The sequence below is a fragment of the Callorhinus ursinus genome, unplaced genomic scaffold (genome assembly GCF_003265705.2).
Source record: "Callorhinus ursinus isolate GAN/ISIS: 27379988/994484 unplaced genomic scaffold, GSC_fseal_2.0 scaffold11, whole genome shotgun sequence".
Taxonomy (NCBI): Eukaryota; Metazoa; Chordata; class Mammalia; order Carnivora; family Otariidae; genus Callorhinus; species Callorhinus ursinus.
The window spans coordinates 26,905,062-26,932,800 of record NW_027397073.1 but is presented as its reverse complement, the minus strand read 5'-3'; the positions used below and the strand labels follow the sequence as shown (position 1 = coordinate 26,932,800).

The 27,739-nt window shown below is 39.2% G+C and overlaps 1 protein-coding gene across 3 annotated transcripts in view; it reads left to right on the top strand.

Annotated features, from left to right (window-relative positions):
• Positions 1–27,739, top strand: part of ARK2N (arkadia (RNF111) N-terminal like PKA signaling regulator 2N) — an 82,084-nt gene that overhangs the window by 11,689 nt on the left and 42,656 nt on the right. For all 3 annotated transcript variants that reach the window (XM_025886522.2, XM_025886523.2, XM_025886521.2), the window contains exon 2: positions 25,415–26,199. In XM_025886522.2, coding sequence (XP_025742307.1) covers positions 25,485–26,199 — 715 coding nt within the window. In that variant the 5' untranslated portion in view covers positions 25,415–25,484. The remainder of the gene's footprint in view (positions 1–25,414; positions 26,200–27,739) is intronic.

Genomic DNA, 27,739 nt, shown 5'->3' with positions numbered 1-27,739 from the left:
AAAAAAAAAAAAATGACACATTCTTCCAGCTGAACCAGCCAGGTGCCCCACAAAACATGTATTCTTGTATAATTGTGGGTGAAACCAAATTATGAAGTGGCTTAGTATTTATTTAAACATTAATAGCTTATATTAATTGAGCCATAGATTTAAACAAGGAAAAACATGGCATGTTATTTGCATTTCCTGTAGCTGCTATTGAAAAAATATTTGTCACTTAAGCCTTTATCATTATTATATATATCTGAAAGGCATGTGTTAAGCTAATATGCATTTGTAGATAAAGTTAGTGCTGAAGTAAAGGCTAACTGCACTTGTAGCAGAGTTCGTCCTTAAAATTTTTAAATGGTTGGGAAATTATTAAAAAACAAGGGATTTTAAAATGCCAGTGTTTGAAAAAGCAAAATGTCCTCAAGATTCTATTTTAATGAAACTTATTTTTAAAAAATGATATCAGAGGCCCTAGCAAAATATCTTTTGCTTAATAAATACTGAATATAAATATATGTTGTTCAACAAATATTAAGTGTCTGGTAGGTTTTGGGTATTTTTCTAGATGCTGCAGATACAATAATCAGGGGGACAAATCCCCTGCCCTCCTGTATCTCATATTCTATGAAGCAGACAGACAATAAACTGTAAACACAAATGAGCAAGGTAATTTTAGTCTCCTTTTAAAAAACAGAATAATGGGATATGGGTGAGAGAGGAGGTGTTTTAGTATATTTAAGGAAGGCCTTTTAAAGGTGAGTTTGAATTGAGATCTGAAATACAAGAGCGAGCCAACTTTCAAAAAAGAGCGACAGGGAGTGCTTTCCTGGTAGTGGGAACAGCAAGTGCAAAATCCCCTGAATCAGAAAAGATCTTAGCATGTTGAAGAATTTGGAGCCTAATGAAGCAAAATGATGCTGAGGTGAGACTTGAGCAATATATGCCTTATAGGCCTTACTGTTGAAACTAGGTCTAAGCAAGGAGCAGTCTTGTTTACCTTCTTTGGTGTGCAGTGTAGATGTGCCTTGATTCACACAGAAGAGATATTCTTGTATATTTATGGGCAAAACCCAAATTTTAAATATCAAACCTCAAATACATTAGGAAAGCTTATTTTAAAGGAGTCTATATGAAAGCCTTATCTTTAAAGTGTATAACCTAAATGATCTTTTGTAAAGATCCAGATGTTCAGAACTTCATTTTGGTTAAAGGAGGCTACTTGTGTAGCACAGTCTAGTCTTAGGTTAAGAAGCAGGTTGGAAATTCAGAAACTGTTCTAAATATATCTATCTAAATCTATCTAAATATATCTTGGCCATTGACCTATATATTCTTTTCTTAGAAATGAGGATTATATATTTCAGGTTAACTATGAGCAATAATTAATAAAAATAATTATAATGTTCTGGAAACCTAAATGGAATTGTTTAGGTAGTTGTCAGTGCAGATAGACCACTTATTGTGTGTATCTTTTTAAATTATAGCTTTTTTTTTTTTTTTTAGAGATTTTATTTATTTATTTGACATAGAGAACAAGTAGGCAGAGGGAGAGGGAGAAGCAGGCTCCCTGCTGAGCAGGGAGCCTGATGCAGGACTCCATCCCAGGACCGTGGGATCATGACCTGAGCCGAAGGCAGCTGCTTAACCTGCTGAGCCACCCAGATGCCCTTTAAATTATAGCTTTAAAAAAAGCCTACAAATAGGCAATAAAATAGCCATCAGTTCTTAAAAATGGTGACTAAAGGCTTTTCAGTTGAAATCGCCTATATCTTTTTTTGCTTTTTAAAATATTCCTTGAGGGGTGCCTGGGTGACTCAGTCAGTTGGGCATCCAACTCGTGATTTTGGCTCAGGTCATGATCTAATCTGGGCGGTGAGATCGAGCCCTCAGTTGGGCTTTGCGCTCAGCAGGGAGTCTGCTTGGTATTCTCTCCCTCTACTCGTGCATGCTCTCTCTCTCCCTCTCTCTCTCTCTCTCTCTCTCTCTCTCTCTCTCTCTCTCACACACACACACACACACACACACACAGATAAATCTTTATTTATTTATTTATTTTAAAGATTTTATTTTTTACTTGAGAGAGCCAGAGAGAGAGAGCACGAGCAGGGTGAGGGGCAGGGGGAGAAGCAGACTCCCCACTGAGCGCGCAGCCCAGTGTGGGGCTCGATCCTGGGACTCTGGGATCATGACCTGAGACGAAGCAGACCCTTAACCAACTGAGCCACCCAGGTGCCCCAATAAATAAATCTTTAAAAATAAAATAACTCTTGAAAGTTTTTGGAAACATTGAGGTCTTGGCTAATTCATGGTTGAGTTTTATGCTGTATCTAAAATTGGCAGTAGTCCATCAGTAATAGTGCTTACAGGCACTAGTTTTCTAATGGTGAGAAGCAAAGGCCAGAGCAGTGCAGATTGCTCTCATGTCGACTTTTCAGTGAAGTCCGCAAGTAAATCCGTTAGCTGTGCTGGTTTTCTGTTAGCAGCGATGACTGTAATATGTGTATATTGTAGCATCCCATGCATTTTTTAAAAAGCAAGAATGAGATGTAGTAGGTTCATTTAACTTTGATTTTGATAAGTCCAGTGTGCAGCTGGCCTCTAACCTAGTTGGAGCCGGGAACTCATTTGATATCCAGGCACTCTTTTTCTGTTTGTATACTGGCTTCTACTGTCTACTGCTTTTCTTTGTGGGCTTCATTTTCAGTCAGGCGTTCCTCTCATGAGAGCACAGTTGACTTTCCAGCAGCTCCAAGCTTACAATTTCCTCAGCACTTAAGAAAAATGAATAGACTTTATATTTTAGAGCAGTTTTAGGTTTGCTGAGAAATGGAGAGGAAGTACAGAGTTCCTATATACCTCCTCTTCGGTTTCCCTGTTATTAACGCCTTGCATTAATTTGGTACATTTGTTAACAATTATGAGCTAATATTGATACATTACAAAGTCCAAGTTTATATTAGGTCTCACTTTTTGTGTTGAAAAATAGAGATACCATACCACGGAATAACAGTTCTGTGGATTTTGACAGATGTCTAATGCCTGTCTGTCATTATGGTATCCGACAGAGTAGTTTCACTGCCCTAGAGATCTCCTTTGCTTCACCTGTCATTCCTCCCCCTTCTCCATTTCTCCTTGGCAACCATGGTTTTTTTTTTTTTTTTACTTTATTTATTTTAATAGACTTTATTTCTCTTTTTTAGTAGTTTGTTTAGAGCAAAATCGAACAGAAGGTACAGAGATTTTTCCATATGCCCCTTGCTCTCACACATGCATAGTCTGCCCCATTATCAACAACCCCCATCACAGTGTACGTTTCTAACAACTGAGGAACCTGCATTGACACATCGTCACCCAGAATCCATAGTTAACATTAGAGCTCACTCTTGGAGTTGTACAATTTTTGGGTTTGGACAAATTTATAATGTATATCCACCACTGTAATATTATACAGAGTAGTTTCATGCCCTAAAAATCCTCTCTGCTCCACCTGTTCATCTTTCCCTCCTCTAGACCTCTGGCAACCACTGATCTTTTTACTGTCTCCATAGTTTTGCCTTTTCAAAAATGTCATATAGTTTGAATAATAGAGTATGTAGCCTTTCCTATTGGCTTCTTTTACTTAGTAATATGCATTTAAGTTTTTTCCATGTCTTTTCATGGCTTAATGGCTCATTTCTTTTTTTTGTTAGAGAGATTTATTTATTTTACAGAGTGAGAAAGCAGGCACAGGTAGGGGGAGGGGCAGAGGGAAAGGGAGAGAATCTCAAACAGATACCCTGCTGAGCTTGGATCTCGAGATGAGGGGCTCAGTCTCACCACCCTTAGGTCACGACCTGAGCCAAAATCAAGAGTCAGATTGGACCCTTAACCAACTGGGCTGCATGGGTGCCCCATAGCTCATTTCTTTTTAGCACTGAATAATATTCCATTGTCTGGATGTACAACAGTTTGCTTGAATGGTTACCTGCTGAAGGACATCTTGGTGGCTTCCAGTTTTTGGCTGTATATCCTTTAGCACTTTTGACTGAAATCACAATATTGAAAGCACTCTTTTTCTTGACTTTATTACTGTTATCAGTAACAAATATTTATGTCTCTCCCCCCAATGGTGTAAGAATTTATTACTAGTTTTTCAAAAGATGCCAAGTGTTAGAAGAAATTTTTCTCCTAGGCTAGGACAAGAACAGGTCTGTTTTAAAAACAATAAAATGCAAATTAAATGTTTCTCTTTTGTTAATCTAGCATTCAATGGTTTACAAAATATTTTCTCACACATTAGTGAAATTAATACTCAACATTCTGAAGGGGGGTGCCTGGGTGGCTCAGTTGGTTAAGTGTCTGACTCTTGGTTTTTGGCTCAGGTCATGATCTCAGGGTGTGAGATTGAGCCCCACGTCTGGCTCCGTGCTCAACAGGGAGTCTGCTTGAGACTCTCTTTCCCTTTCCCTCTGCCTCCCGCCCCCAAAAAATAAATCTTAAAAATAACATTCTGAGGTTAGTACTGTGTCATTTTGTAGGTGGAAAATAGGCTCAGAGAAGTTACATGACTTGTCCAAAGTCATACAGTTGCTAGATAAAAACTAAAGTCCTTTTACTGTAAATCTTGTGGGTTTTGCATGGCACTTTGCTCTCCCTTTACTTTATCCTAACATGTTTAAGTGTTTCAAAATCTGCAGATTCTCTGTATAAACTCCTCTGTATAATCTTGATTTGTTTCTCTAAGTCCAAAGCCCTTACACTTTGGTTTAACAAAACTACCACCTAATTATTTATGAAAAAATAGGATTGAGGATTATCAATAGCAAATATTTATTGAGCAGCTCCTTATTTTAAGGTATGGTGCTAGGTGGGATATACTGTGGAGTGATGAGTGGTAAAGAACTTGCTTCTGTGAAAATCCCAACTCCAGTATTGACTTTGTGCAAATTCCTTAACTTTACCCCATCTGTAAAATAGGGTGATAGTATCTGCCTTATAGAGTTGTTGGGGGTGGGTTATACATTTAAATGCTTAGCTGATTTTCTGGAGACTAAAGAGTGCTTTATTTTAAATATTTTTACTTATTTATTTGACAGAGTGAGAGGGAGAGCAAAGCAGAGGGAGAGGGAGGAGCAGGCTCTCTGCTGACAGGGAGCCCGATGTGGGGCTTGATCCCGGAACCCCGGGTTCATGACCAGGGCCACCCAGGCTCCCCTATTTTATTTTATTTTTTAAAAGATTTATTTGTGAGAGAGTGGGAGTGTGTGCGCACCCATACAAGCGGGGGGAGGGGCAGAGAGATAAGCAGACTCCCCGCTGAACGTGGGGCTCGACCCCAGGACCCTGAGATCATGACCTGAGTCGAAGCCAGAAGCTTAACTGACTGAGCCACTCAGACACCCCAAGAGTGCTTGATTTTAATGTTATTATTTATATGTATATAAACAGATATAGTGTATCCTTGGGCATCAAACAGTTCTATGCAATCATGCCAAAGGCTGGATTATTTGCAGTTATTTTTACTAAAATGTAAGATTAGCACTAAAATAACTACTAAAACAACTGCTCGTCTTTCCTATATACATGCTATGTATTGAGAAGTGTCTAAATAGTGTGTTGAGCAATACATGTCTATGATGCTTTAGACTTTTTAAAGCATTCTTACATTGTTTCTCTTAACCTGCAAAATCTGTATTTCCATTCCCTACTCAACTTTTTAAGTTTTACAGATAAGGAACTGAAGAACAAAGGTAGAGACTCATCTTAGGTTACATAGTTAGTAGCAGAGCTAAGGTTAGAACCCAAGTTTCTGACTCCTACCTAAATTATTTTTTTCTTTCTCTACTTTGCTGCGTTTCTTTTTCATGTCATTACTTTTACATAAAGTGAGAGTCAGGTGCAGACAAATAGAGACAATGGTAACTGATTCTCAAAGATTTGAATTTTTCTTTTTTTTAAAAATATTTTATTTAAGTATTGGAGAGAATGAACAAGCAGGGAGAGTGGCAGGGAGAGGGAGAAGCAGGCTCCCTGCTGATAGAGAGCCCAATGCAGGGCTCTATTCCAGGACCCTGGGATCATGACCTGAGCCGAAGGCAGATGCTTAACCAATTGAGCCACCAGGCGCCCCAGTATTTGAATTTTTCTAATTCGTTGTTTTATTTGGTCTTAGGAATGCCAAGAATACTTTAATGTTATTGGCAGGAAAATCCATCCCCAATCTCTGCTGAGTTTTAGACCTGAATATTAAATACTTAGTGCTTCTCCCACATTTCTTTGTATGTCTCAAAGGCACTTGAAAATCCCTAAGCCTAAAACCAAACTCTTGATGTCCTTTTCCCCTCCATTCATTATACAGGTCCTTTCATGTTCCTTTAGTGATTGGTTCTATTGTCAGACTAGTTGCAGAATCCAGAAACCAGAGACTTGTTCTTGACACCTGCCTTTCTCACTCCGCATATGTGCTCTATGGTCTCGTCTGCATCCACATCTCTCTGTTGCCAGTACCATCAGTCTAGAGCTACTGTAATTTTTTGCCTTGCCTTCGAATTGTTCTGTTGACATTTATTTGTCTTCTTTTCCATCCTGTCCCTGCTATGCTGCCAAAGTGCTCTTTTTGAAGTACAAATCAGCTTAAATCTATATCTCCTTCCTCTCTTTTAAAACAGTGGGTTCCTATTTACTTTTCAAGGAAGCCTTCCTACATCTTTTAGGCTATGTTACATTCCTCTTCCTTTTCTCTTTTTATGGTGCCAGTATATCTTCTCTCTGTAATACTTACTGTAGTAGTAAATTTTATATTTATTTGTGTGATTATTCAACTGTGTGGTTGTTCACTTGTCTCTTCCTTAGACTGTAAGTACTGTTAAGAAGGTACTATATATTTCCTAGTGCCTGGCACGGTAGCTGACACTAGGTACTCAATAAGTATGTGCTGAATACATGAATGTATCCAGATAACATTGTAGAGAAGTGACATGTTAGTTCTGTGAGGGCCTTGAAGTGAAGAAGAGAGAATAGAAAGGCTAAAAAAATACTGTTTCTTGAAATTTGACTCTGTGGTTGTTACGTATTAGGTACTTTGAATGTGTTACTCATTTCATCTTAACAAGGACTGAAGTTTCATAAACAAGGAAATTGAGGCTTAGAGGACATTAATAATTTGTCAGTGGACACATAGCACTTCAAATTCCCTTCTCTAGTGTCAGGACTGGTGTTTTTATGAACTTTTTCTTTTTTTTTTTTTAAAGATTTTATTTATTTGACAGAGACACAGCAAGAGAGGGAACACAAGCAGGGGGAGTGGGAGAGGGAGAAGCAGGCTCCCCGCTGAGCAGGGAGCCTGACGCGGGGCTCGATCCCAGGACTCCGGGATCATAACCTGAGCTGAAGGCATACGCTTAACGACTGAGCCACCCAGGCACCCCTCCACTATGATTATTATAATAGCCCGGGCAGTGGGTCATGGTAGCTTCAACCAGGCAGTAGAGAAATGAAAATACTTGTAGGATGTATTGGATGGCCAAGTTGATAGGACTTGGTGATGGAATGGGATTTTGGGGTATGTTTTTGGATTTGGTAATGAGACAGAGTTAATTGTACATTAATTGCTTGCTAGAGGAGAGGCAAGTTTGGGTATTTTTTTTTAACATTAAATTTGCAGTATCTTTGAGATAATTTAAATAGAATGTCAAGGATGCAATTGATCATCAGGATTTGGGGATCTTTGGAAGAGCCCTTTGGGCTAAAGGTGTGAATTTGGGAGTTAAGGGTGTGGATGATACCACTTAGAAGTACAATAAGAGAAAGGAGGGCCTAAGACTGGGCCATGAAAAACTAAATTTGGAGCTTCTGGGTTGTTGAACACTAGGAAGTTGGGGAGAGTGGCATGCCCGGAGAGGGCATGGAAGCTCCACATACTTTCCCTATGTGTCTCTTCATCTGGCTGTTGCTTCATATCCTTTAACAAACTGGTAAATGTCTATTAGTCCACCAAGATGACCTGGTGGAAGCTCTTCAGACAGGGGTTATTAAAGCAGCAACTTTGGACATGACACACCCAGGGCCCTTTCCCACAGATAATCCATTGTTGAAGTTGAAGAACATCACTCTTAACACCTCACATTGGAAGTGTTCCTCATCAAGCCAGATGACAGACGATGGAATATTTGGTTGAACAGATGATGGAATATTTGGCTTCTCTCAGTGGCCTTCCCATTTCTAATGACGTGGTACTTAAATGATCTTATGTGGGCTGAGAATTCAGTGGGATGAAACATGGCAGTTTAAATGGGGAAAAAATTCTTAAAAAACATAATTTAGAGAGATGAGAATAAGTCAGTAAAGGAGATATAAGTTGGTTGAATTGGAGAGGAAGGAGGAAAAACCAGAGTAGTGTGGTTCTATACTAGAAGTCAATGGAAAGGGATTTTCATAGAAGTCAATGGAAAGGGATTTTCAAGGAGGGAATGGTCACCAGCATCAGATACTGCAGAGAGGTAAGGAATGAAGACTAAAAATGTCTCTTGGATTTAGTGACTTGAAATAAAGGTAGTTTTAGCAAACTTTAGGTGGAATGATGGGAACAGAGATTAGATTACATTGGGTTAAGCAGTGGAAGATAAGGAATTAGGGATGCTGATAGATCCTAAAGTTTGATAGTTGAAGTGAAAGAACAAGAAAGGTGTGCTTTTGGGAGTGCTTGAGTGGCTCAGTCAGTTAAGTGTCCGTCTTGGTTTTGGCTCAGGTCATGATCTCAGGGTTGTGAGGTTGAGCCATGCATGGACTCTGTGCTCAGCTGGGAGTCTGCTTTAGGTTCTCTCTCTCTGCCCCTCACCCTGCTCATGCTCTCTCTCTCTCTCAAAAATAAATAAAATCTTAAAAAAAAGAGAAGTGTGTTTTTGTGTTTTTTAAAGGTGAGACTTGGACATATGTTTCAAACTTTTTGTTCTCTTGACAGTCTTTGCAGAGCAGAAATTTTTAATTCAAATAAAGTCTTTTTTATGGGTTGTGTTTTTGGTATCATATTTAGCAATTCATTGTCAAACCGAAGTTCACCTGAATTTTCTCTTGGTTCCCCACTAGAAGTTTTATAGTTTTGCGTTTTACATTTATGTCTCATCCATTTTTGAGTTAATTTTTGTGAAAGGTGTAAGGTCTGTGTCTAGACGATTTTTTTTTCATGTGACTGTCCAGTTGTTCCAGTACAATTTGGTTAATAGACTTTATGCACTGAATTGCTTTTCTTGTTCTTTTGTCAATGGTCAGTTAAATGTGTTTGCATGGATCTATTTCTGGGCTCACTATATTCTGTTCCATTGATCTGTTACCCGTTCTTTGGCTAATACTACACTGTCTTGATTACTGTAGCTTTTATAGTTAAGTCTTGAAGTTGGGTAATGTCAGTCCTTCAGTCTTCGGTATTGTGTTGACTATTCTGAATCTTTTGCCTTTCCATATAAACTTTAGGATCTATATGTCAATATGTGCAAGATAGCTTGGGGATTTGATTGGGAATACACTGAATCATTAGATCAGGTTGGGAAAAATTAATGTCTCAACAATAATGAGCCTTCCACTACATGAATATAGACTATTCCCCCATTTGTTTATAACATCTTGAAGGTTAAGAATAGGCTCAGATGGTTCAGCGTCTGCCTTCGGCTCAGGTCATGATCCCAGGGTCCTGGGATCAAGCCCCGCATCGGGCTCCCTGCTTGGCGGGGAGCCTGCTTCTCCCTCTCCCTCTACTGTCCCCCCTGCTTGTGCTCTCTCACTCTATCAAATAAACAAAATCTTTAAAAAAAAAAAAAGAATAGACAACGTTGATCTGTGGTGATAAAGTCTGAAAAATGGTTACTTTTGGGAGAGGGCAGGTAATGATTAGAGATGGCATGGGGGAGGCTTCTGGGATTTGGGGAATGCTCTGTATCTGTGTGGTCATTATATGGGTATGTTCATTTTGTAAAAATTATCAAATTATATACTTAACAATGTGTGTACTTCTCTTTGGTAATATTTTCAATATTTCTTAAAAAAAAAAAACCTTAGAGTCTGATTATTTTGATTAAAGAGCAGAAAACTTGTATCCAAATTTGTATTTTAGTGGTCCAACACCTACTTAGTAGCTTTGAAATTTTGTGGGTATAGTTTTTGGGGGGAGGGAAGTAGGTAAGGAATTTAAATATTGAGGCTAAGAGCAGACTCATATTAAAGGTTTTGGTGTTCCTTGTAGTTGTTTTTATGTTAGGTGGTTTTTGGTCATAGGTATAGACAGAATTTTTTCTTAGTATCAATTTTAGACGAAAAACCAAGGTAGACTAAATCTTGAGAAAAAAATCTATGTTATAAATTGTATTTGAAACTGTGTTCTCCCAGGGGTGGTTTGTGTAAGCCCTGTCACTTGGTATTTGACACTAGATTAGATAAAACAGTAGAAGGTTTCCTGTTTGGAAAAATCCTACTTTATTGCAAGGAAATAGGATCACTTGTAAGGATTTTTTTTTACTGAAATTTTTGTGACAGAGGAAATATTATCTCTTCTACTCTAATGGTCAGAAGCATTGTTATTTTGTCATTAAAACATTGATCCTCTTTAAAGTTGCTTTTGGGGGGGTCGGGGTGGCTCAGTTGTTAAGCTCTGTCTTTGGCTCAGGTCATGACCCCAGGGTCCTGGGATCAAGCCCTGCATCCGGCTCGGCTCCCTGCTCCACGGGAAGCCTGCTTTTCCCTCTCCCACTCCCCTGCTGTGTTCCCTCTCTCACTGTGTCTCTTTCTGTTAAATAAATAAAATCTTAAAAAAAAAAAGAGGGACGCCTGGGTGGTTCAGTTCGTTAAGCGGCTTCCTTCGGCCCGGGTCATGATCCCAGGGTCCTGGGATCGAGTCCCATATCAGGCTCCTTGCTCAGCAGGGAGCCTGCTTCTCCCTCTCTCTGCTTCTGCTTATGCTCTGTCAAATAAATAAAATCTTTAAAAAAAAAAAAGTAGCTTTTTTGTCTAAATAGAAAGCCGTATTTAATGCATTGTTTTGTATAAGAGCAATGTTGGAATTCGTGAATTATCTAATACTGTGGCTTGTACATGTGGAGAAGCAGTGTAAGTTAATGGGTTCGTATAGATTGTTTGAAGCATTAGCTGCTTATATTTCTTACAGGTCTAGGGTGGTGATATGAAATAAACAGATGTAAGAGTGCTTACAATTAAAATGCCCGATTTTACATGACTGTAGAGGAAAATTGTACCTAGAAGCAGTTTCACTTAATGGGCTGTGCTGGTGTCAACTTGTGGTTTCAACAGAAAAGTGCCTGTAGCAACAGTAAACTTCTAACAGCAAATGACTTCAGTTTGCATTTGTCACATTAGGAAGGACAATACAGTTTCAGTTTATTCATTCATTTTGTCATTATAATGGTGTAAAAGGATGGTTAGTTGCTCATTAGGAGTAAAATTGAACAGCATAAAAGGCAAGCCTTTCTTAATGTTGAGTGCTTAATGATTTTATATATACTGTTATGTCAAAACTCTCAGGAGGGTTTCCTATAGTGGTTGGCCTTAGATAAGACCCCATCAGTCATGGTCCATTCTCACAATGCTAGTTCATAGGAAGTTGTTAAACATCTCAGACTATATTGTGAGAAGGAAGACTTTCTTCTGTGTGTTTTATTGATACTTTCATATCTTTTTTTTTTCCTCCAAGGATAATTGTTTTACCATTAGTTTATACACTAAAGCAACAGATTCACATTTAAAAAAATTCTGTTTAGAATTTCTTCTCTGTTAATTTTATGCTTTCTCCCTGGATTAGCTGATATATTCATCTAGCACCTCTATTTACATTGATAATGTCCAAATCTGTATTTCTGTATTTTTTTCTTCGAGACCTATGTTCCTAAGTATTATGTAGTTCAAATTAAAGTTGCTTATTTCTCTTTTTAGTTTTCCATTAGTTCACATCCTTTTTTTATTTTTGTTTTTGTTTTAAAGAGAGGGAGAGAGTAAAAAGGGGGGAGGGTTGGGGTAGAGGGAGAAAGAGAACCTTCAGCAGACTCCATGTCCAGCACAGAGCCGGACATGGGGCTCAGTTCTCACAACCGTGAGATCATGACCTGAGCCGAGTTGGACACATAACTCACTGAGCACCCAGGCGCCCTCCAGTAGTCCACATCTTAATTTGGGGTTACCCTGTACCCAGTTGTAAATGCCAGCAACCACCCAGGAGTGGGGTGTTCCATACTGTCATATGGGTTGAATTGGTTGATAATGTTCAAGTCTTCTAAATTCTTCTTGACTTTCTGTCTTGTTTTATCTGTTTACAGTGAGGGCTAGAAATCTGCAACTATTGGTGTTGAATTCTCTCCTTTTCATTTTGTTAGCTTTTGCTTCATATATTTTGATTTTCATATTTTCCTGATATATTAACCTTTGTATCATTATGAAATGTCCTTTTTTGTCTCTAGTAATATTTCTTGTCTTAAAGTCTATTTTATCTGATGTTGATATAAACATTTTAGCTCTCCTATGGTTGCTCTTTGCATAATATATCTTTTTCCATTTTCTGTTAACCTATTGTATCTTTGAACCTAAGGTATGTTTTTTAGACTGCATACAGTTGGATCTTTTGTTGTTGTTGTTTCGTGTTTTTACAATTGGATCTTTTGGAGCCCGAGGCGGGGCTTGATCCCAGGACCCCGAGATCATGACCGGAGCTGACGGCAGGTGCTTAGCAACTGAGCTACCCAGGCACCCCTACAATTGGATCTTTTTTATCCATTCTGACAATATTTTGCTATTTGGTTAGAGTATTTAGGCCATTTATATTTAATACAATTATTAATATGGTTGGATTTACATTTGCCATTTTATTTTTTAATGTCTCATTTGTTGTTCCTGTGTACCTTCTTTACTGTCTTTTTTGGGGGGGTTTTAACTGTATTTTTTGAGGTTTTTCTTTTTTCTTTTTTTTTTAAGGTTGCTCTAGGGATTGATTATATCTGTATCTTCATTTATCAGTCTTCTTCAAATTAATATTTACTTAATTTCAGTAAAATATAGAAACATTGTTCCAGTAGAGAGGAGCTCCATCTCCTCTCTCCTTTTTATAGTATTACTTTTATATATGTGACATCTCTGTGTGTTATAAATCTCACAGTGTTATAATTATTGCTTTTTGCAACCATTTATTTTTTTAAAAGAAGGTAAGAGAAGAAGTAATCATTTATAGGGTCTTTTATGTTAACATACATATTTGCCACTTTTTGTTGTCTGCATTTCATTTTGTGGATTTGAGTCACAAATTCTTTCCTTTTAGCCTAAAGAATTTCCTTTATTATTTCTTGTAAAGCAGGTCTGCTACCAATGAAATTTCTTACTCTGCTTATCTAGGAATTTTTTTTACATTTTATTTTATATTGTTTTATTTTATTTTATTTTTTGCAATCTCTCCACCCAGTGTTGGGCTCGGACCCATGACCCTGAGATCAAGAGGCATATGGTCTTCCCACTGAACCAGCCAGGCACCCCCATTAAGAAAATTTAAAAAAAAATTTTTTTTTTTTATAAAAAAGATTTTATTTTTTTTGACAGAGACATGAGAGAGGGAACACAAGCAGGGGGAGTGGGAGAGGGAGAAGCAGACTTCCCACAGAGCAGGGAGCCTGATGTGGGGCTTGATCCCAGGACCCTGGGATCATGACTGGAGCTGGAGGCAGACTCTTAACTACTGAGCCACCCAGATGCCCCCCCCCCAAATTTTTTTAAAGTAATCTTTATGCCCAACACGGGGCTCATACTCACCACCTCAGGGTTCAAGAGTCACATGCTCTACTGACTAAGCCAGTCAGGTGTCCCTTTTGTCTTTGTTTTGGAAAGAATATTTTTTTTGGATATAGAATTCTTATTTTTTCCCCTTAGCACTTTGAATGTCATTCTACCTTCTGGCCTCTAGTGTTTCAAAATGAGAAATCAGCTATTGATCTAATATGGTTTTCTTGTATATGATGAATTTTTTTTTATTGCTTTCAAGATTTTTCTCATTGTCTTACACTTATTTGACTATGATGTATCTATGTGGATCTTTATTGAGGTCTACTTTGAGATTTGTTGAGCTTGGATATGTGTGGATTGATGTTTTTCATCAGTTTAGAGGATGTTTGGGGCCATTATTTTTTCAGGTATTTTTTCTACCTCTTTCTTTCTAGGATTCCTGTTATACACATGTTGATATTCTTGACATTGTCCTTTATGTTTCAGAGGCCCTATTCATTTTAATCTTTTTCTCTCTATTCTTCAGATTGCACAGTTTCTATTGACTTATTTTGTTCACTGATTTCTTTATTCTGCCATCTTGAACCTGTTATTGAGCCCTTTTCCTGAAATTTCTTTTCAGTTTTATACTTTCCAACTGCAGAATGTCCATTTGTTCCCGTTAGTAATTTGTTCCCTTATTGAGATTCTCTACTTGTTGACTCATTGTTATACTTTTCTTTAATTTTTAAAATGTACTTTCCTTTAGTACTTTAAGCATATTTAAAATAGCTCTTTTTGGGTGCCTGGGTGGCTCAGTGGGTTAAATGTCTGCCTTCAGCTCAGGTCATGATCCCAGGGTTCTGGGATCGAGTTCCGCATCGGGCTCCCTGCTCAGCAGGGAGCCTGATTCTCCCTCTGCCCCTCCCCCTGCTTGTGCTTTCTCTTCTCTGACAAATAAATAAATATTTAAAAAAGTAAAATAGGGGGCGCCTGGGTGGCTCAGTTGGTTAAGCGACTGCCTTCGGCTCAGGTCATGATCCCAGGGTCCTGGGATCGAGTCCCGCATCGGGCTCCCTGCTCAGCGGGGAGCCTGCTTCTCCCTCTGCTTCTCTCTCTCTCTCTCCGTCTCTCATGAATAAATAAATAAAATCTTTAAAAAAAAAAAAAAGTAAAATAGGTCTTTCGATTTCTTTGTGAAATTCATCATCTGAGGACATTGTGTTTCTAGTGACTGCTTTTTATCTCCTGTGTATGAGTCACATTTCCTATTTTTTTCAAAGGTCTCTTAATTTTTTATTGAAAACTGGACACTTTAGATAATATTTTGCAGCAGCTTTGGATTCTTACTATTTTTCCCTTTAAAAGGGTTGCTGTGTTTTTCTTTAGGTAACTGGGATGAATCTGAAATGTCTCTCCTGCAGTGTGTTGTTGTTTATGTCTCTGCTCAGTTTTTTTGTTTTAACTTTTCAACCTAGCTTTCTGTTCTTTGCTCTTGTCCTTTCCAGCATAGTTTACTGGTCAGCCAGTATTTGGACAGAAATTGTGCTCAAATACCTCCCTCCAGTAAAGATTTTTGGCAACTCCTCTGCATAATCCTGTAGCCTTAGCCAAGAATATGCTTGACCCATTCGTGATCACATCCTCAGGCTAGTGGATCCCTTGATTGCCCTGTCTGCCTGCTGCTTAGATTGTCACTTGCACCTATAATGCCCCTGGGTGTAGGTGTGGCCCACCATTCCAGATTGAGTGAGGCCCCTTTGTAAATGCAAACACAGATCCTCTAGGCCTGTGCCATCTAATTAGGCAGAACCTATTGAGCTGGGAGGTTGGGGGGGGGAATGGGAGTGGCCCCAGGTAGGTCCCCTACTGTTCTTTATAAAAATCCTGCAGGTTTTTATATTTTAAGATTTAATTATTCATTTGACAGAGAGAGAGAGCTCACAGGCAGGGGGACAGGTAGATGGAGAGAGAGTCCTGAAGCAGGCTCCCCGCTGAGTTGGGAGCCCAACACGGCTCCATCCCAGGACCCTGAGATCATGACCTGAGCCAAAACCAAGAGTCTGCTGCTTAACTGACTATGCCACCCAAGCGCCCCAAACCTGCAGGTTTTTTTTTTTTTTTAAGATTTATTTATTTGAGAGAGCGCTTGCGAGTGAGTGCGTAAAAGCAGGGGGAGGGGCAGAGAGTGAGGGAGAAGCAGACTCCCCACTGAGCAGGGAGCCTGACGAGGGGGTTGGGGGGCTCCATCCCAGGACCCTGAGATCATGAGCTGAGATGAAGGCAGACACTTAACTGACTAACCTGCAGGTTCCCCAATCCTGCAGGTTTTTAAGCATCAGTACTTCTCTTTGGTGCAGGCATTTGATAGATTTCCAGAGCTCTGAAGTGTTTTTTTTTTTTTTAAGTAAGATTTATTTATTTATTCGAAAGAGAGCACGCACACACAAGTGGGAGGGAGGAGAGAGAATCTCAAGCAGACTGCGCCCACTGGGGAGCCCGACTGGGGGGGGCGTGTGGGTGTGGGGGGTCCCCAATGCAGGGCTGATCTCATGACCCTGAGATCACTACCTGAGCTGAAACCAAGAGTCAGGTGCCCAACCAGCTGGCACCCCTGAAGTGGTTGTTTTGATTAATTTTGTTTTGCTTTATAATTACATTTTGGGGGTATTTTGGTGACCCTCTCCCATGCTCACAGCCAGGTGTCTTGCCTTACCAATACTTATGAAACCCTACATACTCATCATCTATTGCTGCTTCTTCACACTGAGGTAACCACTATCCTGACATTTTGGTAATCATTCCTGAGCTTTTTTTAAAAGTAGTTTTACAGCACAACTAAGTATCCATATATATTATGTCATTTCGTATTGTCTTGTTTTGAACTTTATATACATTGACCGATACGGGTTTTTTTTTTTTTCAATTTGCTTTTTTTTGTTTGTTTTGTTTTTGCTTATTGTTTTTATTGTTTTATCCATGTTGATGTAGTTGTCTTTTGTTTCTACTGCTATATGCTCCTTTACTGTAGGAATGTACCACGGCTTATTTTTCCATTCCACTGTTTGTCAGTAGATGTTTTGTTTTTGTTTTGTCTATCACAGAGACAGTGCTGCTATGACACATGTATTTCTCTAGACAGTGTTTTTCAAGCTTTTAGGTCACCACCTATTGGGTTGTGAAATCAATTGACTGAGTCATGAACAACACTACATTTTTTAAATATATAGAATGAAAAAATATCTGAGTGCTTTACATAAGTTTCTGTCTCATGAATGTAACCACAGGAAGCTCCAAACTCCTACGTCACCCCTTATTTCCTACACTCTAATCTTCAGAAAGCACTGCACATTCCCTGTTCTTTCCCTCCCCTCCTTCTCCACCTCATTTCTACTTCGGTTCATCATCAGAGAAATCACCAATATTCTTAACTTCCTCTCTCAACTTCCCCTCACCTTCCTGCACTAGTAACACTGTGGCTTTCCACTGAGGGCACAGCTTCACCTTGCAAGGGGTGCCTGTGCTTTTTTTTCTCCTGCATCCTTCTCTGGCCTGGATTTCCTTGTTCCTCATCGCCACTTTTCAGATAATTTTCCTCTTCCATTAATCCCCATATGGCTGTCCTCTTTTGACCACTGACTGTAGTGATTTTTGTTCCTTGCTTAGCGTCATTTTGTCCATTATTACTCTTGTCTTAATTCTTCATGATTTCAGTATACACAGATGATCCTTCTGACACTGCCCACTCAGTTCTGTGAACTCTCATAATGATTTTGTTCTCTACCTCAGCCAGTTATTTTCACAGTCATACTCTAACCAATGCTTCTCGAACTATCTGTTGTGAAGGACTAGTATATATATATATTTTAAAGATCTTATTTATTTATTAGAGAGAGGGGGGAGAGAACTTGCGTGGGCGCATGAGCCGGTGCGGGGGAGAAGAAGGAGAAGCAGACTCCCCCCCCGGCCACCCCAAGCAGGGAGCCCGGTATGGGGCTCGATCCCAGGACCCTGAGATCATGACCTGAGCCAAAGACAGACACTTAACCGACTGAGCCACCCAGGTGCCCCAGAACCAGTGTATTTTTATTTCCAGTCCGCCATTGGTGGATGTTTGTGGTAAAATACAATTAATTAGGGTGCATGGGAGCAGGGAGCTGCCTCCTCCCTCTGCCTCTCCCTCTGTCTCTCATGAATAAATAAATAAAATCTTTAAAAAAATACAATTGTTTACTAGGAAATTGAAATGCTGTTTGTGGTTGTCATGACATGTCATGATAATACCAAATTGCTGTATAAGTCTCTAATCAATTTTCTTAATTTCTGTACTTCTCTCGGTGCAGACAGTCCTTTAAGAACACCACTTTGAGTGGCACTATTTTAGATCTCATCAGTTACCAGTAAATGCAACCCTTCCGTAATCCATTTCATTCACAGTGTTCTCGGACTACCACCTTCTCTTTGCAGTTCACTATAGTACCTTGACTCCACTGGGATGTCCATTCCATTGGACATTTTCACTGCCCTGTACCTTCTGGATGTGATCATTATAATCATTTCCTTGTATACACTCTTGTTTTTTTCTTTGCTTAGTAAAACGAGAATTCTGGTTAAACCCAGCTTCTTCCTCCTCTGTGCTTAGACTTACACAGCTGAATTTCAGAGGAGAAAAACAGACCTGTGTGTGCCAGTCTCACTTGAAGTTCATGCTATAACCCTTAAAGTGGACCTTTATTATTGTCTGAAAATCATATACTGTAACTTCTCTGGTGTCTTCATTTTCACCATACTTTTTCACATGTGGTCTTCTGATCAGCCTCAACACCACCTCATTCATCTTCACTCTTAATGATGACCTTGCTTTCTACTTACTTGAAAAATTTGTAGTCAGAGGGAACTTCCATAGATTGCTGTTGTGTTTATCATTGGGCCATGAAAATTAGAATGACACCTTTAGTCTTGACAGTTTCTGTCTTAAGGTCTGTTTTGCCTAATAATCATAGAGATAAATAAGCTGGGGGATTATGTGATTTTGTTTCATTTATATATTTTTTTTACTTCTTTAAACCTTTATGAGTCCCTGTGTATGGAATATGGACATTAAACAGTAACAGTTTTGCAAAGTGCCGTGAAAGAAAAGAGGTGTGTAATCTTTTTTCCCCCCTAAAGATTTTATTTATTTATTTGACAGAGAGACAGCGAGAGAGGGAACACAAGCAGGGGGAGTGGGAGAGGGAGAAGCAGGCTTCCCGCTGAGCAGGGACCCCAGTATGGGGCTGGATCCCAGGACCTGGGATCATGACCTGAGCTGAAGGCAGATTTGCCTAGCGACTGAGCCACCCAGGTGTCCCAAAGTAGGTGTGTAATCAATATATAACAGAGATCCTATTAGTAAGGTACCAAAGGCTACCCCAAGGAGATGATACTTATATCTGTGAAGAGTAGCCAGCAAGGGGGCAGGCACAAAATGAGTGTGAAAGGCCAGAGATCTGAAAAAGCCATTCATGATACAGTCTTTGTATCTGGAAGGAGTTAGGGTGTGAGTGGCCCAAGATGAAGCTGGAGATGTGGGCAGAGGTTTTGAGCAGGTAAGAGCAATCACACACTACTTTCTCCCCTTAAGTTTGTGTTAATAATCCCTACCTAGTGTGGAAATTGAGTAGTATTGCAAATTATTCTTTTTGACACTATGTAAATTACTGTGCTTAGCAGTTTTATTCTCCTCACATTTTCTGTAGCAAGTGTTATAATCCTTTTCCATTTTCACAAACCTCCAAATGTGCTCTTTTCACCTTGTATTAAGTTTTGCTGACCAAGAATGAGGTCTGATATGAGAGAAACACCCTCCAGATTTTCACAGTAGCCTCATTTAGCCTTATACTTTGTACTTTCCACTCCTTTTCACTTAATACTTTCCACTTCCCTGTCTCAGAGGGGCATTGTATTGCTTCCTTTCCATGGTTTAGCTCTCCTACCTGTGCTCTTCTTTCATTATCTTGGTTTCTTAGTGAACACAGGACTAATAAAACAAATGCTGCATTTTGATTTTCCAGAACTGAAGGCCTGTTTTTAATTAATTAATTTTTTTAAAGACTTTATTTGAGAGAGAGCGAGCGCATGTGCGCACCCGAGTGGGGGGGGGCGGTAGAGGAATAGGGAGAAGTAGACTCCCCGCTGAGCAGGGAGCCTGATGTGGGTCTCAATCCCAGAACCCTGGGATCATGACCTGAGCTGAAGGCAGGTGCTTAAGGGATTGAGCCACCCAGGCACCTCTTTATTTTTATTTATTTGTTTTAAAGATTTATTTTAGAGAGTGCGAAAGAGCGCAAGTGCTCGGAAGAGTGGGGGGGGGTGGAAGGGCAGAGGGAGAGACCCTTCAAGCAGACTCCTACTTGAGCACAGGGCTCGATCTTACAACCTGAGATCATGACCTGAGCCAAACCAAGACGACGATGCTTAGACGATGATGCTTAACTGGCTGAGCCACCCAGGCATCCCTGACAGCTTGAGTTTGAAAATTATTGCATATCATCCTTTTTAAAGGGGAGAGAGAAACTCAGATAAAACTCAAGTTGCCTTGAACTTCTCTCCTTTTGGTCATCCCCCTACTCTTGTAAGACATTTATAAAATACTTTCTGTTTATGTGGACTCTAAAAAAAACCCCTTTCTATAAACATGTTATATTTGCCTTGTAAAAATATTGTTCTGCCTGCTGTATAGAGCACAGATTTGTGGGCAGGAGCAACACTGAATATATATAGAGAGGAGATGATGATTGTTGGTTGTTCCATTGAAAAATAAATTAAGGAGGTTGTGGTTAGAGTGGTTGACAGTGGATATGGAGAATACTAGGCTACAAATATGAGGTAGGACTGATAGGAATTAGTGAATGATGGGATGCAATGAGTAAAGGAGAAGGCATTGTCAAGGATAACCCTCAGGTTTCTGACGTGAGCAACTGAAGTATTAGTGGTGTTATTTTTTTAAGATTGATTATTTATTTATTTAATAAATATATATATATATAGAGAGAGAGAGGGAGGGAGGGCAAAAGCTTGCAGGCAAGCACGCATGCAGGGAGGAGGAGCAGAGGGAGAGGGCAAGAGACTCTTAAGCAGATTCTGCGCTCAGCACAGAGCCCAATGTGCACAGGGCTCAATCTCACAACTCTGAGATCAGGACCTGAGGTGAAACCAAGAGTCAGATGCTCAACCAGCTGTTCCACCCAGGTGACCCATAGTGGTGCTGTTTTTACTGAGCTAGGGAAAGATAGAGAAGGAGCAGCGTGGGGTAACTCAGAGATGACTAATTTGGTTTTGGACATGAGATTATGGTGCCTTTGTGAAATCTAAATGCAGATGTCAAATGGCTTGTTTGGGTAGACTGGTATAGAGCTTGGAGAAGAGCTGAGATGGAGAGACAGAATTACTAGTATAAGGATGGTATTGGAAACTGGATGTAGGGCGCCTGGGTGGCTCAGTCGTTAAGCATCTGCCTTTGGCTCAGGTCTTCATCCCAGGGTCTGCAGGAAGCCTGCTTCTCCCTCTCCCGCTCCCCCTACTTGTGTTCCCTCTCTCGCTGTGTCTCTCTCTGTCACATAAAATCTTTAAAAAAAAAAAAAAAACTGGATATGGAAGAGGGTTACTTTGAGGGGTGTGAGAAGGACCTAGTTCTAGGACTAACACCCGAGGTTTGGTAGAGGACGTTAAGTCTATAAAGTAGGCTGAGAAGGAGTAACCAGAAGAAGGGAAACCTGGGAAACCAAAGAAAAACATTAGTTTAAGGAGGAGAGGCGGGTGGTTAAGCATAGAATGCTGCTTAGACATCTAGATGAGGGCCAAATTGTTCGTTTGCTTTAAATGTACCATGGGTCGTTAATGACCCTGATAAGAACTGTTCTACAGGTTTAATAAAAGCAGATGTCAGATGAGATTGGGTTGGAGGAGTACGAGAGGTAAGGAAATAGAGGCAGGGAATTTAGACAGCTCTCAATGAGGTTGTGAGAAGAGAATGGTTTCTGGAGGAGATGAGAGGTTGAGCCGGTAAATAGGAGAATTTTTTCAAATGAATGAGTAAATGGATGGATGGACGATCCATTTGAGTGTGAGAAGTTGATGAATGCCAAAGAATAATCACTAAGGCTCTAAGGAAATGAGGGGGGATTAACTGTAATACCCATGTAGAAGGGGACTGCCTTTGGAGGGAAGAACAGCATGGTGGAAAATGTTCTTCTAAGGAAATAAATGCTGTATGTTATATATTTACTACTTTATTGTGAATTTACTATTAAACTGGGTGGTTGAGAGCCTTTTATCCCATTTGTAAGATGCAACTATCATTCAATACTTTTATCTTTTTCTACTGCCAGCTACTTTTGATTACCTCTACCAAGAAAATCCATGTTTTTTCCCGGACCAAAAACAATATATGCAGTAAATACTCTGGTTGTTGGGGAGGATTACCCTGTACACATGACATCTTTCCCCCATGTTTAGAGTACTTTATTTTTATTCTACTGCAGGGAGTTTTGTTAGAGCTTGTATTTTCACTTCCTGTGACTTTTTTTTCTTGTGTTTTATGAATTATGACAAAATTTCACTACAGGGGGGAGACTCTAATAGACTTCACTGACTAAATTTGACCTAAGCAGTAGTTGGTATCATGAGCAGAAAGGTACCAACTCCCTTTTTCTTCAGAAGACTTTAAAGTAGACTTTTATGTTTGAGTGGGGTTTTGAATAGGCAATACTTGTACATGATAGTAGAATCAAGAGGTAAAAACTACATACAGTGAAAAGGTTTTTTGACTCCTGTTCTCTCGTTCGCTTTCTTTCCTTGCCAAAGTAGTTGGTGTTAACTATTTTAAGTATCCTCCCAGGGATTCTGTACATCTACAGATGAACTCACATATAAGTATAATTTTGTTCTTTATTTACACTAATGGTATAATGTACCTTTTTTATTCATTTAACATTATGTATTGAAAATTGCTCCATATTAGTGTATTAAATAACTTTTTCATCCTTTATGGGCACATTGTATGGACGTATCACTATTAGCTAACTGGTGTCCTATTTATGGTTGATGCTAGTGTTTGTGATTAAAATTGTTTTTTTAGGCAGCAGAAGTCATTGTAGATCTAAATAAACTTAAATATAAGGATCTTGAAATGAAAGATAATTGAGTCGTCATATTGAAAGACAATGATAATGTCATGTTTTCTTACAAAGAAAAACAGTTTAGATTTATTTGTCCTACCCACACAATTTATTTACTGAACAAACAGGAGTTTTATGGTCATATTAACATATTTACCTTTCCACCTGATGTTATATTATGTACTTTGAAAAGGTCCAGTGCTTCCTGCTTTCAAAAATTAGTTCGAGACTTTTGATTCTTGTGCTTTATGGCTGACATTAATTTCATTTCTCAAATATTTCATCTGTAAGAAAAATTTTTTTTCTGGAATATATAACATCATTCTCTACAGAAGAATCAACTCTTGTTTCTATTTAGTTACAAAATCTTGGTTTATTCCTTATATTTGGGGTATTTCATATCTCAATATTTTATTTCCTGTTTGTATTGCCAACGTGCTTCAGTTATGACACTGGCAGTTTGCCGGTTTAACTTTTACTCCCTCTGTTGGCTTTCAGAGGTGTTACATTCCTTTTGGAATGGTGTTAGGAATAACATTTATGCTTTTTTTCATTTAAGTCAAAAATTAGTAATGATGCAAATATGAAATAGGCTACATATGGGATTGTTTTACATTAATGAATGTTTCCAGTGGCCATGAATATTCTGGTTTTCATGAATGTGTTGAGGAACCTTCATCAGAATGTCTGTTTCATCAGCAGCTGAGAACAAGGCCATGAAAAACAAAAAATAGGAATATAGAATATTCATGTTTATAGTAAGCAAAAAATAGGCGTGGCATGTTAGAGCCATAAAAGGATTTTCTGAATATCTTCTAGTTGCCGTCTACCATATATTAAACTGTCAAGTAATAGAATTGATAGAGTGAAGTGATGAAGATGTCTTATGGCATCTGATTAGCACATCATCTAGCTCAGTGTTTGTGTGTGTTACCAGTGGGACATCATGATAATTGCCTTCTATAACATTATATGTACAGAATGAGGTATTTACTTGCTTTGCACATTCTTAGCACCATCCTTTTAAAACCAAACCATCAGTTAATGGAGTTTGCTTTGTATAGGTCATAGCTCTTGTAGTTAAAGATTATGTCCTGTTTCTCCATGATTAAGTAGAGTTGTTGCACACTCAGTAGGGAAGGATGTTAGGTTCTAAAGTTAGCATATAGGTGCACCTGGGTAGCTCAGTCAGTTGAACATCTAACTCTTGGTTTCCGCTCAGGTCATGATCTCAGGGTGTTGGGATCCAGCCCTGAGCTCAGCGAGGAGTCTACTTGAGATTCTCTCCCTTTCCCTCTCCCTCCTCCTCTGCCCCTCTTCCAGTCATGGTCTCTCTCTCTCTCAAATAAATAAAATCTTAAAAAAAGAAAATAAAGTCAGGGACGCCTGGGTGGCTCAAGTTGGTTAAGCGGCTGCCTTCGGCTCAGGTCATAATCCCAGAGTCCTGGGATTATGGCTCCCTGCTCCTTGGAGAGCCTGCTTCTCCCTCTCCCTCTGCCTGCCTCTCTGCCTACTTGAGCTCTCTGTCAAATAAAGAAATAAAATCTTAAAATAAAAAAGCATATAAGGTGGAAAATGTGTGTAGGGTGTTTTCTCTTAAACTCCTTAAGTCATTCATAGACTAGAATGTACTAGGTTTTCTGGGTTCACAAAGTAGTTGATCTGTATTTAGTGGCTCTGTTTATGAAACAAAACATGTTGAAACACTAGACTCACATTCAGCCTGAAGAGAGGTATGTGGGAACTAGGAAGGATTGTGAGGAAACAGCATAGTCAGGCCTGGCCTCTTAATACCCCTGTAGAGCAACTCTTCCTGAGGGGAATAGCAGATAGGTTTGATGCATACAATTACTTTGAGTGCTCATTTGCCAAATACATATAATTGAAAGTTTTTTTTTTTTAATGTGTGTACATTTGATGTTACTCCACTATAACGTCCTCTCTTTGAGGATTTGAATATAAAAGTAATCATTCTAGCTAACTTTTTTTTTTTTTAAAGATTTTATTTATTTATTCATGAAAGACAGAGAGAAGCAGAGGGAGAAGCAGGCTCCCAAGGAGCAGGGAGCCCGATGCGGGACTCAATCCCAGGACCCTGGGATCATGACCTGAGCCGAAGGCAGATGCCCAACCATCTGAGCTACCCAGGCGCGCATAGCTAACTTGTTTTTGAGACTAGTTTTTTTGAAGCATTCTTTTTCATATATGTTAAAGTCAGAACATACACATTTAACTGTATCGGAGTTTTGAGGACCCCTTTCTTGAACATTTTAAGTAACGTTTTAAAATTGAAAATCCTTGTTTGGTTCCTTGCTGGGCTTGCAAGTTCAGTAATTGAGGATTAATATTATGCCATTTTTAGTAGTTGTGTATGCTAGTATTTTGATAGTACTGAGTCCTTTGAATTTGACTGTTAAGCAGATGACAGGTACATTTTAAAGGCCTGTGTGATGGTAGCTTTTGCTACTAATTTAGAAAGGTAGGCATGTTGTGCTGATTAAATAATCTTCCATTTCTGTTTATTGATTTTGTGTGTTTTTGTACAGGTTACTTTCGTGTTGCATCTTTGACCTAGTTTCCTAGACTCTGCTCCATGATTTAACTTGAAAGTCTGAAATGAAGATGGAGGAGGCAGTGGGAAAAGTCGAAGAACTCATTGAGTCTGAAGTCCCACCAAAAACATCTGAACAAGAGACAGCTAAGGAGGAAGATGGATCTGTAGAACTGGAATCTCAAGTTCAGAAAGATGGGGTAGTGGATTCTACAGTTCTTTCTTCAATGCCCTGCTTATTGATGGAACTGAGAAGGGACTCTTCTGAGTCTCAGTTAGCATCCACAGAAAGTGACAAGCCGACCACTGGCCGAGTTTATGAGAGTGACTCCTCTAATCACTGCATGCTTTCCCCTTCCTCTAGTGGTCACCTGGCTGATTCAGACACGTTGTCTTCTGCAGAAGAGAATGAACCCTCCCAGGCAGAAACAGCGGTGGAAGGAGACCCTTCTGGAGTGTCTGGTGCCGCAGTCGGGCGCAAGTCTCGGCGTTCCCGATCTGAAAGTGAAACATCTACTATGGCAGCCAAGAAAAACCGGCAATCCAGTGATAAACAGAATGGCCGAGTCGCCAAGGTTAAAGGTCATCGGAGCCAAAAGCACAAGGAGAGAATCAGGCTACTGAGACAGAAAAGGGAGGCTGCTGCGCGGAAGAAGTATAACCTATTGCAGGACAGTAGTACCAGTGATAGTGACCTGACTTGTGACTCAAGCACGAGCTCATCAGATGATGATGAAGAGGTTTCAGGGAGCAGCAAGACAATCACTGCAGAGATACCAGGTAGAGGATGTTTTTTAAACTGACTGTAGAGCGACCGATGGCATTTCTAAGATGTCAGGCTCAGTTAGATGAGTGACACTTGAAAAAATCCAGGAGACCTGCAGCTCTGTGTAAATTTGAAGACTGCAGTGTATTAACAAGACAAGGCCAATTTTAAAAACCTGTTCTGAGGTTTCTAGTGCACTTTAGCACGTCAGCAAAAAAATATTTAAATGGTTAATGATAGGGACAAGATTATTTTTAAGTAATGGAATTTCTCACACGTCTCTTTCTCTGTAACACATTATCTGAACTCCCATCATTGCCTTTTTAGCACTGCTTAGGTTTAATACTCACTGTTCAGCATTATTACTAAGTAAATTCTCCTCAGGAATAGGCACTTTGCTTTATTATATAGCCACTGTACTCGAGCTGATGGTGTCTGAAATGACATGTTCTATCTTCCGTTAAAGTTTTCTAGTATCTGTTCCTCCTAGAACAGTAGTTTTATGAGTTTTCCCCCAGTTCAGTGCATGATGAGATAGTTACCTTGTACATTTTTCTATTCTAAGTTGTCCCTTGCATTGGAAAGAATGCCTTTTTGCAGTATTTTCCCTTTACTCTCCCAAGCTTTAAGAAGTTTGATAGAAATCTGCTTATTCTAGCTCTCACTGGTATAAGGGTGTATAATTTATTACATGTTAGACATTATCTGCTTTTTCCATATTATCATGACTGGTACTGTGTACTACAAAGGCAGTCCTGAGATTTCAAGGTGGAAGAAAGAGGAGGTCTGAATGGTTCTTAATTGGTGAATTCTCGTTATTGAAGAGACTCTTATGATTAGGAACATTATGTACCTGGCATTTAATAGATGATGACAGCATTGTTTATTGCTACATTAAAGAAGGGGAGGTTTTGATTTTTAAAATTTTATGGGTGACTGTTCTTTCCTCTTAGTTTTCTGAAAAGTTTGTTTCTACACATGAAGACAGCATATTGCTGATCTACAAAGAATATTTCAAGAAAAATCATATTGGTTAATTAAGCCTGTAGCCAGCCAAACTTACAATAAACTCAATAACAAGAATGATCCTATAGGTGTTCATCTTATTATAATAAAAGTCTCATCCATATAGTATATTAAATATGAGTTTTTAACAATTAGAAATGCTTACTGTTTTAATATCTGTTGAATTCCTTTGGTAGTTCCTTGTGTTAAAATTGCTGGGAAGGTGGTTTATTTGAAGTTCATCAGTTGAATGCATGAGAGAAGCAGACTTTGGGGTTGTTCTCAGGCAGATTCTAGGTATATTTCAGTTTTGCATTTAATATTTTTTAGAACGGTTGATTAACACCTGTAAAATTGTTTGTTCATGCATTCTTATGTCCTGTGTTCTGATCTATTAATCAAGATCATAATGATACAGTGCTTAATTTCACTCACTAAACAGATTTTAATGTAACCACCCCAGTATTTTGCCTCCTTATGGAAAGGGAGAAGAAGGTGGGTAAACAACAAAATAGACCCAGTTATAGAGGTGGCATGAGAAATGTGTTC